Source organism: Mauremys mutica, chromosome 15, assembly GCF_020497125.1.
Source record: "Mauremys mutica isolate MM-2020 ecotype Southern chromosome 15, ASM2049712v1, whole genome shotgun sequence".
Taxonomy (NCBI): domain Eukaryota; kingdom Metazoa; phylum Chordata; order Testudines; family Geoemydidae; genus Mauremys; species Mauremys mutica.
The window spans coordinates 34,440,344-34,453,377 of NC_059086.1; the positions used below are offsets into that span (position 1 = coordinate 34,440,344).

At 62.2% G+C, this 13,034-nt stretch overlaps 1 protein-coding gene across 1 annotated transcript in view; it reads left to right on the top strand.

Moving 5' to 3' along the window:
- The window catches only part of LOC123350012 (immunoglobulin superfamily member 1-like), a 216,005-nt gene that overhangs the window by 121,621 nt on the left and 81,350 nt on the right, over nt 1–13,034 (top strand). The window contains exons 10-16 of the mRNA XM_044988346.1: nt 769–1,059; nt 1,805–2,089; nt 5,012–5,287; nt 5,568–5,625; nt 6,048–6,328; nt 11,275–11,565; nt 12,179–12,244. Of these exons, the coding sequence (XP_044844281.1) occupies nt 769–1,059; nt 1,805–2,089; nt 5,012–5,287; nt 5,568–5,625; nt 6,048–6,328; nt 11,275–11,565; nt 12,179–12,244 (1,548 nt within the window). The remainder of the gene's footprint in view (nt 1–768; nt 1,060–1,804; nt 2,090–5,011; nt 5,288–5,567; nt 5,626–6,047; nt 6,329–11,274; nt 11,566–12,178; nt 12,245–13,034) is intronic.

Below are 13,034 nucleotides of genomic sequence, written 5' to 3' on the forward strand. Positions count from 1 at the left end.
TCATTTATGGAGGACAGTCTTATAATAAGCATCCAGATCTCCTCCAATCACACAAGCTGAACATTGTTCCACTTTACTGCAGTTCTGTAACCATATGGGAACCAATCCTGTCTGTGTGCTGTGCACATCCAAAATTCCTCCTGAATGACCCACCCTGGAGCGAGTTACCAGTGACCCAGGGCTGGGGCAGAAGGGGGGTGCAGTGCAGGTGGGGAGGAAGGGACAGAACCCAGGGCTGGGCAGCAAAGGGTGTGTGTGGGGAGCACTGATGGGCCGGGAACGGGGGGCGTGCACAAAGCTGGTGCAGCACGGTGTGTGTGTGTGTGTGTGTGTGTGTGTGTGTGAGCGAGCCCAGGGCTGTGGTGCCAGGGGGTGTGGGTGGCAGGGTAGAGCCAAGGGCTGGGACGGCAGGGGGTGCAGGGGGGGGGGAGAGCCCAGGGCTGGGGCGGCAGAGGGTGCAGGGGGGGGGGCGAGCCCAGGGCTGGGACAGCAGGGTGCTGCAGGGGGTGGAGCCCAGGCTGGGGTGGGGGCAGCCAAATTTTATTTTGCTTGGGGCGGCAAAAAACCTAGAGCCGGCCCTGCATGCAGTCGGGTCCTGAGCTACGTCTGGGTGAACCCCCTGCCCCCAAGCCCTATGGGCAGGCAATGCCAACCCTGGTAGGGGACAGACTTCTACAGAGACCGAATGACGGATGGACTGAATTGGGGAAGGGAGGAGGTGGGAGGCTGTGTCTCCCCTGTTTAACTCCTGTCTCTTGTTGAAAGCAGAACGTGAATTTCTCAAACCCACCATCTGGGTGAGCCCCAGCAGGGTGGTGGCGCTCGGGGGAAACCTCACCATCCGCTGTGAGGGTCGGCAACGATCCATGAAGTTCTTTCTGCGTAAAGCTGGACACCCGAACCCGCAGGTGCAGACGGTGCCTGATGGGCCTGTGGCTGAATTTCCCATCACCGGTGTCGGCCGGGAAGATGGAGGGAGCTACACCTGCGACTATCACTCCATAGCGGAACAGAGTCGCTGGTCATATCTGAGCGACCCCGTCGAGATCATTGTAGGAGGTGGGGGAGGGGCCCAGCTCAGCGTCCCAGATCGTAGCCCCACACCCAGCCAGACTGTCACGGGCTCTCTGCAGCAATGGGATGCTTAGAGCCAGGCTCTGCCCTGAGCCCAGCAGAGGGGACGCCCTGCCGGGGAGTGGGGATGGAGCCACTGGCGGTTCCCCCAGCCAGGGGGAGAAGCAGCCACTGGAGATTTGGGACAGAGGAAAGGGAGATCCCTGCCCCCAGGGGGAGCTTCAGAGCAGGGGGGCCTTTTCCAGGCAACACATCAGTTAGGGGGTGATCAGCAGAGCTGAACATTATAAACCTCAGTGTATAGTAGAGACTTGCACAGTCCCCTACAAGTCAGTGGTGGTGCTGTGCACAGAACCCAGGAGTCCTGGCCCCCATCCTCCCTGCTCTCTCCACTAGACCCCACTCCCATCCCAGAGCCGGGCAGAGAACCCAGGAGTCCTGGCTCCCAGCCCTCCCTGCAGAGAAGCCAGGGAGTGACTGGACCCTGGAGACTGGCCTGGCCTGTCACCCGCCAGGGAGCAGAGCTCTGGGCCCCAGGGGCTGGGGTGGCTCCATGTCTCATGCTCTGAGCCCAGGGCTGAGGGGAAACTCTGGCCCCTGTGGAAAGGGATCCAGGAGCCCGTCCCCAGGGCCGCGGGTCTGACCCACCACTGAGGCCGTGTGGTGAGGACGGGCCCCAGGAGTGAGTGACGGGGCCTGTGTCTCACGGCCTGTCTGCTTCCCACTGCAGAGCCCAGCTACCCCAAACCCAGCATCTCCCTGAGCCCCAGCTGGGGGGTCTCCCTGGGGGGAGCCATGGCCATCCAGTGTCGGGGGCAGCACCAGGGCGTGCGGTTCGTGCTGAATAAAGAGCGATGCCATTTCCCACCTGTGGATTCGGATGGGTTGGAGGCTGAGTTTCCCATCAGCAACGTGAGCCGGGAGGACGGCGGGAGCTACAACTGCTCCTATCACAGCAGGTCGGAGCCGTTCAACGTGTCGGACCCCAGTGACCCCGTGGAGCTGGTGGTGAGAGGTGAGGGGCCTGGCTCGGCGTCCCCGTTCCCAGCCCCACCCCCAGCCAGACCCTCACGGGGGCTCGGTGCCAATGGGACGCTCAGAGCCAGGCTCTGCCCTGAGCCCTGACCCCGCAGAGGGGACGCCTGGCTGGGGAGCAGGGATGGTAACTGGGGGGGTTCCCCGGCCAGGGGGGAGCAGCAGCCCCTGGAAACTCGGGGCAGGGAGGCTACTTTAACGGTGTCCCTTGTGCGTAGGAACCGTGAGTCGCTATTTAATCCCATGATCCCATCCCCTCTGTTCTCCAGGCCCCGCCCCAGGCAGTGCCCCGGCCGGGGCTGAATGAGGCAGGGGCTGCAGGAGAAGCAGTGACTTGGTGGACACGGTGCTGGGATGGGACCCAGGAGATCTGGCCCGGCCCCTGGCACGGCCACAGATTCTGTGTGATGGGAGCACGTCACAGTTTTCAAAAGTGTCCTTCATTGTGGGGGTCCTCAATCTTGGGTCATCTCAGACCAAGCGCCCCAAAACCGAGACATCCACAGTTAGTGGAGATCTCTGCAAATGCTGCCTCAATAGCGCTGGATTCCTTGTGTTGGGGGAGCATGTAGGGTCCCTGCCATGGTCAGGGCCCCTTTGTTCCAGGTGGTGCATAAACAGAGTGAAGAGACAGTCCCTGCCCCTGGGAGCTCACTGAGGAAAGTATCAGAGGGGTAGCCGTGTTAGTCTGGTTCTGTAGAAGCAGCAAAGAATCCTGTGGCACCTTATAGACTAACAGACGTTTTGCAGCATGAGCTTTCGTGGGTGAATACCTGAGGAAAGTGAATCTGTCTGTGCCTCAGTTTCCCCCTCTACAATGGGGAAAAAGATGCCTTGCTGCCTCCCAGGGGGGCTGATTCCCTTTCTGTGTGGGGCTCAGGACCTGTGGTGTCAGGCTCCAGAAAGCAGCCTCTGAGTTGCCCTGTGCTCAAGGGGAAGGGGGCGGATGCAGTGAATGAGGCAGGGGCCACACACGGCATATGAGGACCCCAAGCGCTAGGGAGCCGTGGCTCGGTGTCTGTGGGGCTGGGAGCCCAGCTCGCAGGTCTGGGATTCTGGGTCAGGGGTGTCACAGAGTCCCCGGGCGATGCTCTGGACCTGCTCCCCACAAAAACCAGGCAGGACTTTGGGGAGCCTCCTCTCCCTTGGAGCAGACTGTCTCCAGGGCAAGAAGCTCACACGGCTTCACCTCCTGGGTCTCTCCTTGGAGCATTCAGCATCCTCTGCCCCTCCGTGCGCGTCCCACAGCGAGTCCGCCCTGGCGGGGTCCTGGGGAAGCCACTGGGTCCTGCACCCCCACTTCGCAGTCAGACGTGACGCTCAGCCAGCCAGTAACACAGAGGTTTATTTGATGACAGGAACATGGTCTAACACAGAGCTTGTAGGTACAGAGAACCAGACCCCTCAGCCAGGTCCATTCTGGGGCCCAGTGAGGCAGACCCCCACGTCTGCCCTCACTCCTCGTCCCCAGCCAGACCCAAACTGCAACCCCCTCCAGCCCCTCCACTGGGCTTTGTCTCTTTCCTGGGCCAGGAGGTCACCTGATCACTTTGTTCTCCCACACCTTTAGCATCCCTTTGCAGAGGGGAAGGGCCCGGGCCATTAGCTGCCAGGAGACAGAGGATCGGCCATAACTGAGGCACCCACACAGTATTCAGAGGAAACATTTAGAACAGCCCCACTTTGTCACAGGGGGACTCTGCGATCTGGGAGAGAATCTCTACCAGGGGGCCCCTGGATCTGCCCGTGGCTGGGGCCGGCCGAGGAATCATAGAAGATTAGGGTTGGAAGAGACCTCAGGAAGCCACTGGGTCCTGCACCCCCACTTCGCAGTCAGACGTGACGCTCAGCCAGCCAGTAAAACAGAAGGTTTATTGGACAACAGGAACACAGGCTACAGCAGAGCTTGTGGGCACAGCCAGGACCCCTCAATCAAGTCCTTCTGGGGGTTCAGGAAGCTTAGTTCCCAGCTTGGGATTCCCTGAATTCCAACCACCCAGCCCCAAACCGAAACTGAACTAACTCCCTCCAGCCGGCCCCTTCCTTTGTCCAGGTTCCCGGGCAAAGGTGCTGACACCCCACCCCCCTGCCTAGCTTAGGTTACAGGCTGAGCACCTGTCCCTCTCCTAAAGTCCTCCCCGGCTCTCCCATCCCCCACACAGACAGTCCCTACTCCTTCACAGGAGGTTCCAGTCCAAGCCCCTGCTCAAAGCAGGACCAGTCCATGTATCGTCTGTGTCCAGGGCAGGCCAGAAGCAGGGAATGATGCAGGGGCCACACACGGCATATGAGGATCGCAGGAACTAGGGAGCCGCAGCTCGGTGACTGTGGGCTGGGAACCCAGCTCGCAGGGCCGAGATTCTGGTTGTGGGGAACTCTGGGACCTGGGAGCAGGGGCGGCTCTAGAAATTACGCCACCCCAAGCAGGGCGCTGCGCCGCTCGCGCCGCCCTTCCCTGGTTCCGCGGCCGGGGCAGAAGTGCCTGTGGACGGTCCCGTGGTCCCGCGGCTCCGGTGGAGCATCCGCAGGCACGCCTGCGGGAGCTCCGTCCGAGCCACGGGACCAGTGCACCCGCCGCAGTCATGCCTGCGGGAGCTCAAGCGGAGCCGCGGGAAGAGGGGACCCTCCGCAGTCATGCCTGCGGCAGGTCTGCTCGTCCCGCGGCTCCGGTGGACCTCCCGCAGGCATGACTGCGGAAGGTCCGCCGGAGCCAAATGCCGCCCTAGCAGGACAATGCCGCCCCACGCGCCTGCTTGGCGCGCTGGGGTCTGGAGCTGGCCCTGCCTGGGAGAGAATCTCTGTCCAGGCCCCGCTGGATCTGCCTGTGTCTAGGTCAGCCCAGGGAGGCCGAGGCTGGGTGGGTGCCCAGGTCTGGCTCTCAGTGTCTGTCTCCTGTGCGCAGATCCCAGCTTATCCAGACCCTCCATCTCCCTGAGCCCCACCGGGGTCACCGCCCCAGGGGCAGACGTCACCATCCGGTGTGAGGGGCAGCGCCGGGACGTGAGGTTCTTCCTGCACAAGGCTGGAGACCTGAACCCACAGCAACACATGGACCCTTCTGGGGCCGGGGCCGAGTTCCGCATCCCCAGCGTGGGCCGGCAGCACGGAGGGAGCTACAGCTGCAGCTACCGGCCCCGGTCAGAGCCCTTCGTCTCCTCAGAGCCCAGCGACCCCGTGCAGCTGGTGGTAGCAGGTGAGGGGCCCGGCTCAGTGTCCCTGTTCCGATCCCCACACCCAGCTAGACCCTCCAGGGCTCTGCACCAATGGGATGCTCAGAGCCAGGCTCTGCCCTGAGCCCTGGGCCCAGCAGAGGGGATGCCCGGCCAGAGACAGGGGAGTCACTGGGAGTGGGAGGTTCCCCAGCCATGGGGGAGAAGCAGCCACTGGAGATTTGGGGCAGAGGAAGGGGGGATCCCTGCCCCCAGGGGGAGCTGCAGAGCAGGGGGGGCCTTTCCCAGGCAACACATCAGTTAGGGGGCCATGGGCAGAGCTGAAGGTTTTAAACCTCAGTGTATAGTAGAGACTTGCACGGTCCCCTACAAGTCAGTGGTGGTGCTGTGCACAGAACCCAGGAGTCCTGGCCCTCATCCTCCCTGCTCTCCCCACTCCCCTCCTAGAGCCGGGGACAGAACCCAGGAGTCCTGGCTCCCAGCCCTCCCAGCAGAGAAGCCAGGGAGTGAATGGACCCTGGAGACTGGCCTGGCCTGTCACCCGCCGGAGAGCAGAGCTCTGGGCCCCAGGGGCTGGGGTTGCTCTGTGTCTCATGCTGTGAGTCCAGGGCTGAGGGGAAACTCTGGCCCCTGTGGAAAGGGATCCAGGAGCCCGTCCCCAGGGCCGCCAGGTCTGACCCACCACTGAGGCCACGTGGTGAGGACGGGCCCCAGGAGTGAGTGACGGGGCCTGTGTCTCACGGCCTGTCTGCTTCCCACTGCAGAGCCCAGCTACCCCAAACCCAGCATCTCCCTGAGCCCCAGCAGGGGGGTCTCCCTGTGGGGAGCCGTGGCCGTCTGGTGTCGGGGGCAGCACCAGGGCGTGCGGTTCGTGCTGAATAAAGAGCGACGCCATTTCCCACCTATGGATTCGGACGGGTTGGAGGCTGAGTTTCCCATCAGCAACGTGAGCCGGGAGGACGGTGGGAGCTACAGCTGCTCCTATCACAGCAAATCGAAGCCATTCGCCGTGTCGTACCCCAGCGACCCCGTGGAGCTGGTGGTGACAGGTGAGGGTCCCGGCTCAGCGTCCCCGTTCCCAGCCCCACCCCCAGCCAGACCCTCACAGGGGCTCGGTGCCAATGGGACACTCAAAGCCAGGCTCTGCCCTGAGCCCTGACCCCGCAGAGGGGACACCCGGCTGGGAAGAGGGGATGGAGTCACTGGGGGGTCCCTAGCTAGGGGGGTGCAGCAGCTGCCTGAGATTAGGGGCCGAGGGAGGGGGGGACCCCTTCCCCCCCGTAAGTTTCCTCTAAGCTGCCGTGGCCAGGGAGAGGCACCTCTCCCCCGGCCCCGGGCTGCTGCGGCAACAGAGGGCTGGGGGGAGTCCTCTCTCCCCGCTGCAGCCCTGGGGCAGCCTGCATCCCACACCCCTGATCTCCAGCCCCACCCCAGAGACCCCACCCCCAGCCGGAGCCCTCACCTCCCCCGCACCCCAACCCTCTGCCCCACCCCCGTCACACATCACCTCTCTGTGCACACAACAAAATTCATTCCGCACATGGATGTAAATAATTAGCAGGAACACGGCCCTGCCCCCAGGGGGAGCTGCAGAGCAGGGGCCTTTCCCAGGGGGATGCTCCCCCGGCTGCCCCGGCTCTGGGGATGCACAGAGGAGTCGGGCCCAGGGGCTGCCCAGCCGGCCCCGCCCCCAGCCTGTGACGGCCTTCCAGGGCCGGCTGTGTGATGCCCACCTGGGCTGGGGGCTGTCGGGTTACAGAGCAGTGGGAGCCGCACACGTTGGCTGCTCAGAAGCAGCCTGGAAACAGCTGCTGTGGGGAGACCCCCAAGGATTCCCGGGCAGGGGAAGTGGGGGAGCTCGAGCCTGGGGTGGGATTTTTTTGTGGTGGGGAGAGAAAGAAACCAGCGGGGGACAGCAGCCAGCAGCTCCTCCCCAGCCCCAGCGCTGCTGGCGGAAATTTCTGGTAGAGTTTGGAGGGAGGCTGCCCAGCGCCGGGGAGAGACACCATGTCATGGGATCTTACCCCCACTTTGAGCTTGTGGGTTCAAAGATGGGGACCCGCATGTATTCTGCCACCATGTCCTAGGTCTCACCCCCACTTTGAGCTTGTGGGTTCAAAGATGGGGACCTGACTTGGTTTTCCTCTAAACTAAAATCCTAGTTTAGATCTAGTAAGCTGCCACCACTCAATCAAGAAATGTGGATTGAGACACAGTCCTTCCCCAAAATCCTAGGGGATTCCAAGAGCCCCAAATCCATGGCGTTCTTACACCCAGGAGAAACAAACCATTCCCCCTGCTTCCTCCCCCCTCCCTTTTCCTAGGAGAGATACCGGGATCTAACTACAGAGGGATACCTCCCCCTTCTCTTTCCCTGAGAATCCACCCAAGGAAAGACCAAACAAGTCCTTAATAGAAAAGAATTTATTAAGAGAACAAAGAGAAAATACAGAATTTCTATGAGCCCAAGCTGGACACTCATAGGGGATAACCTTATCAATCTCTGGAGAGAATTCCCCCTCCCCCCTTTCTCAGTAAAAGCAATAACAGCAAACAGGAATAAAGCATTTCCTTTAGCAAACACACAATTGCAAATATAGAAATCAAATCATAAGACTAATTCGCCTTCCTAATTAATACTCACTATTAATTAGTAGAAACTACTCCAGGAGAACTTGGAGACATGACTGGTGTCTTTTAGATTCAAAAGAGTTCTCACACAGACAAAGGCTTCCCTCCACAGAGATTTGAAAAAATCTTATCTCTGATTGGTCCTCTGGTCAGGTGGTCACCAGGTACTACATGTTAACCCTTTACAGGTAAAACAGACCTTAACCCTTAACTATCTGTTTATGACACACCAGCAGCCAGCGAGGTACCAACCAGCACCAGAAATGCAGGGACCCAGCCAGCGGGAGCCAGTGGAAAGGGACCCGGTGGCCGAGCTGTGTCATCGAAGGGGCCAGGCACAGAGCTGGCAGGGGAAAGTCCCGTTGAGAAGGGGCAGAGATGGCAGGAACAGGGGGAGGCAGAGAGAGGAAAGACAGAGGCAGGAGGGGGAAAGTTAAAGGAGGAACCGGGCAGTAAATTGTTAGAAAACCTTCAGCTGCAGCAACAGGAAGAGAGAATTTGTCCGAGAGCAAAGGGACTCTAGAAAAAGCAGCGGAGGGACAGTTGTGGCATTGAGAAGCCGACCCATCGCCTGGGGAAATCGCTGCAGGTGTCTGAGCTGGAGCTCGGAGCAGCAAACAGAGACGGCACAAGGGGAGGGCTCAAGATACAACAAACCAGCCTAGGGACAGAGAAGCCGCGACGGGTCCGTAGCACGGTGGGTTCTGGCCTAGTGCCTGGGACGCTCCAACTCCAGCTCCTGGGGCTCCATGAATGTAAATTGTTGCCCATGAAGTGGGTTTAATTCAGCCAATGGCAGTTACTGGTCAGGCAGCTCAGCAATAGTTCCCAGTGTGACCCTCCCCAGCAGTTCCTGCCACACCAGCGAACTCTGATCCACTTGTGATCGTTCCCCACTGAACTGATTTCTCCTTCCCCAGCCGATGGTGATAAAACGCAATTGGCCTCTAGGTCCCCTCGGCCTCTCCTTGCCCTGCCCAGCCACCCCTCCATGCATAGGCGGCAGGTGATATGTTTGTGCGGTGCCGGGCTCCAGGAATATTCAGGGCCGGGTGCCCTGCTCCAGCAATAGTTAGAGCTGGGTCTCTCCCCCGGGCCTGCCTGGATCGGGCCCCGGCCCCCGCGGGCCTCCCCCGCGCCACATCCCTGCCTCGAGCAGGTCCCAGCCCCCGCCTGCCTCCTCCCCCTCCCCCTGCCGCGCTGCGTCCCTGCCTGACAAAAAGCAGCCACATCTCTCCCATGCCTGCTGGAGCTGTCTGTCTGCTGCCCTAGGGTCCTAGTGCCTGACCCCAATAATGGCCGGGCAGGCTGCCCTTACCCTGCCCTTCCGCCCTCGCCCTGAGCCTTCCCAACGCCCCAAACCCGTCATCCCCAGCCAGAGCCCTCATCCCCCCGCACCCTAATCCTCAGCCCCAGCCCTGAGTCCCCCCACATCATGAGCCCCACAGCCCTCACCCCACACCCCAAACCTCTGCCCTAGCCCTGAGCCCCCTCCTGCATCATGAACCCCTCATCCCCCAACCCCAGCCAGAGCTCTCATCCCCCCCGCACCCTAATCCTCAGCCCCAGCCGTGAGCCCCCCGCACCATGAACCCCTCATCCTCAGCCCCACAGCCCTCACCCCTGCACTACCTCCTATCCCCAAACTCCCTTCCTGAGGGTGCACCCCTCACGCCTTCCTATGTCCCCACCCCCAGCCCAGAGCCTTCACCCAAACTCCATCCCAAAGCCTGCACTCTGCACCCCTCCTGCACCCTAATCCCAGCCCAGGATCTGCACCTCAGACCTCCCCGCCCCCAAAGCCCCCTCCCAGAGCCTTAGGCAGGTGGGGGCAGAGTTTGGGGGGGCGGAGTTGGGGGGCGGGTTCTGGGCACCACCAAAATTTCTACAAACTTGCCACCCATGTCTCCATGGGCTCCTTGCAGATGGATCCACGCCATTGCCCTGCTGAGGGGTGGGGGACCCCATGTCCCTTGTGTCACTAGCCCAGCTCTCTCGGTCTTGGATTCAGGGGAAAAGCATCCAGGAGACTCTCCCTGCAGGCCCCAGTATCGGCCTCGTCACTGGGGCCCTGACTGTGCCGGGGTCTGTGTCTCACAACCTGTCTCCTCCTGCCCTGTGGAGCTGGTGGTAGCAAGTGAGGGGCCCAGCCCGGCACCTCGGCTCCCAGCCCCACCCCCAGCTAGATCCCCGGGGGCTCGCACCGATGGGCCACTCAGAGCCCGGCTCTGCCCTGAGCCCTGGGCCCAGCAGAGGGGACGCCCGGCCGGGGAGGGGGGACGGAGTCACTGGGGGGTCCCAGCCAGGGGGGAGCAACCTTCTACCCTGCACATGGTCTGACGCTCCCTGGTCACCGCGGTGTCGGGCGCCTGCCAGTCGAGCATTAAGCGCCGTGGCCCCGTCTGTCCCGGGCAGGTCGTTCTCTCTCGTCCTCTCCCCGGGGGAGGTCTGTGCCCACCACGGAGGGGCTGGTCTGGGGGGTTTGGGGGGTCAATGGCCGCACTGCCCCGGGTCGATAACGGAGCAGGCCGGCCGGGGGAGGGCGCCTGGCCTTGGAGCTGGAGGTGGGGAGGTTTGGGGGGCCCTTGGCTGCTAGGGGAGCTCGTTCTGCAGCCTGGGCCCGGCCCCAGGGGAAGTTCTGTCCCCTGCCCAGACGAGCGGGACCCTGATTGTGGCCGGGCCGGAGGCAGGGAGCCGGCACCCCGGGGTCACCCCAGAGCTGTGGGCTGTTGTCGGGTGTCTTCCCTGCAGCTGGGGGCTGGCGGGCGGCACTCGGGTTAGCTCTGATGGAGCTGAAAACAGCAATGGAGCCGTGGCCGGGCAGGACTAGCCGCTCGCGTGTGCACCCGGTGCCCTGGGCGGCTTGTCCTCGAGCGCCCAGCCCGGCCCCACGCACCCGGCACTCGCAGCCCCCTGCAGCCGGAGCCGGGAACATGCTGGGCTCAGCCCTCGGGCACCTTGGAGATCAGGGCAGAGACCTCGGACTTGAGTCTGTCTGCGGGAAGCTGATGCAGGGAGCGGGGGCTGGGCGTGGTGCCCTCGTGACAGCCGGGGCTGGGGAGGAGCTGCTGCAGCTAGCTTGGCCGTGCCCACGTGCCACCAGGACAGACCCAACACAGTGAATGAGGCAGGGGCCACACACGGCATATGAGGTTCCCAAGCACTAGGGAGCCACGACTCCACGTCTGTGGGGCTGGGAGCCCAGCTCGCAGGGCCGGGATTCTGGATGGGGGGAACTCTGGGATCGGGGAGAGAATCTCTGCCACGGGGGCCCCTGGATCTGTCCATGGCTGGGGCCGGCCAGGGAGGCCAGGGCTGGGTGGGTGCCTGGGTCTGGCTCTCACAGCCTGTCTCCTGTGCGCAGATCCCAGCTTACCCAGACCCTCCATCTCCCTGAGCCCCACCGGGGTCACCGCTCCAGGGGCAGATGTCACCATCCGGTGTCAAGGGCAGCACCGGGATGTGAGGTTCTTCCTGCACAAGGCTGGAGACCTGAACCCGCAGCGACACATGGACCCTGCTGGGGCCGGGGCCGAGTTCCGCATCCCCAGCGTGGGCTGGCAGCATGGAGGGAGCTACAGCTGCAGCTACCGGCCCCAGTCAGAGCCCTTCATCTCCTCGCAGCCCAGCGACCCCGTGGAGCTGGTGGTAGCAGGTGAGGAGCCCGGTTCCACGTCCCAGCTCCCAGCCCCAGACCCAGCTGGGCCCTCAGGGGGTCTCAGAGCGAGTCTGGGCTGTCGGTCTTAGCGCCCCTGGTTTGATTCAGCCCCGGTTGGCAGACAAGCTCCCCTGGAGCTCTACAGACACAGGGACGTTCCTCCTACCAAATAGGAACAGCCGCGCCCAGACCTGCTCCGCAGTGACTCCAGGTGTGAATGGCACCTGGCTGGGGCAGGGACTGTCTCTGTGTCGTGTGTCCGTACAGCTCCGAGCACACGGGGGAGCTGGCCCAGGACAAGGGCTCCTGGTAATTAATACTAGTCAGTGATGATTTTGGTTCCGGTTTCCGTGGAGCCAGGCAGGGGCTGTATCTGCGCTCAAGGTCTCGCTGGGCTGATCCTCCCCATTCTGGGATCCCACGGGCGCTGAGCCGGCCCGAATGCCTGGGTCCCGTCCTCTCCCCAGGGACGCCGGCTCAGCCCGGGGAAGAGCCACCATTGCTGGTTGTGGGGAGGAAAGTTCCCTGTATAACGAACCATAGATACCCGGGCTCCAGCTTTCTCAGCCCCGCGCTCCGCCCCTGACAGACGCTGGTTCTATTCCCGCAGGGGGAAACGACCTGACTCAGCCGGGAACGACACCGGCTTCCACCCGCCCAGGCACCGCAAGGCCAGGTACCGGGGCTGGCGGGGGGGAATCACCATCAAACCAGCCCTGGAAACAGCCCCACTGTGGGGACCCCACAAATCGGGATGTTGTTCTGCCCACAGGCACCACAAAGCCACCCGTGTGGGGCACGGCTTCGTGCGTATCCCCGTGGGAGAACAGCGCCGGGAATAATGACCCCGTGTATCCCATCTGTCTGCCTGAGTTTACAGCCAGCCTGGGGGACCGGCTCAGAAGCAGGGCTCCCCCTTCGCTGGGGTGCTGCCCAGTGGGGCATTAACCCTGGAACCTCTTAGTCCAGATAGAGGTGGTGTTAACACTTGAACCCACCGATCCAGAGTGACATGCTGTTGACTCTGGCACCTAATGATGACCGTTGCGATGACAGCACGGTTACGTCTTCCGCTACTGAGCATTTCAGCAGGGCATGGCTCTCCCAATGACCTCAAAGCGTCCTCCCCAGCCAGAAGGCCCCTCCCACTGCCATCCTCCCACCCATATGATTCCTACGCAGAAGTGAGCTGAAGCTGCTGAGAAATTCCCAGGACAGGGGCAGGACCCGAGTCTGGGGGGTGCTGTAGGATCCGGGCCAGCTGGCTTCACAGGGTACGTGGGTGTTGCATCTCAGTGCTTCTCAGGGATCATGGACAGAGCCCAACAATCAATGTGATTGGTAGCAAAGTCATTTATTTCTCTCCAGCATGCTCTTATATACAATTATGGCAGGCAATCAAGCAATTGCTAATTGGTTAATAAAATACACACAGGCACAGCTATAACTTCATAGGGTAATTGTCA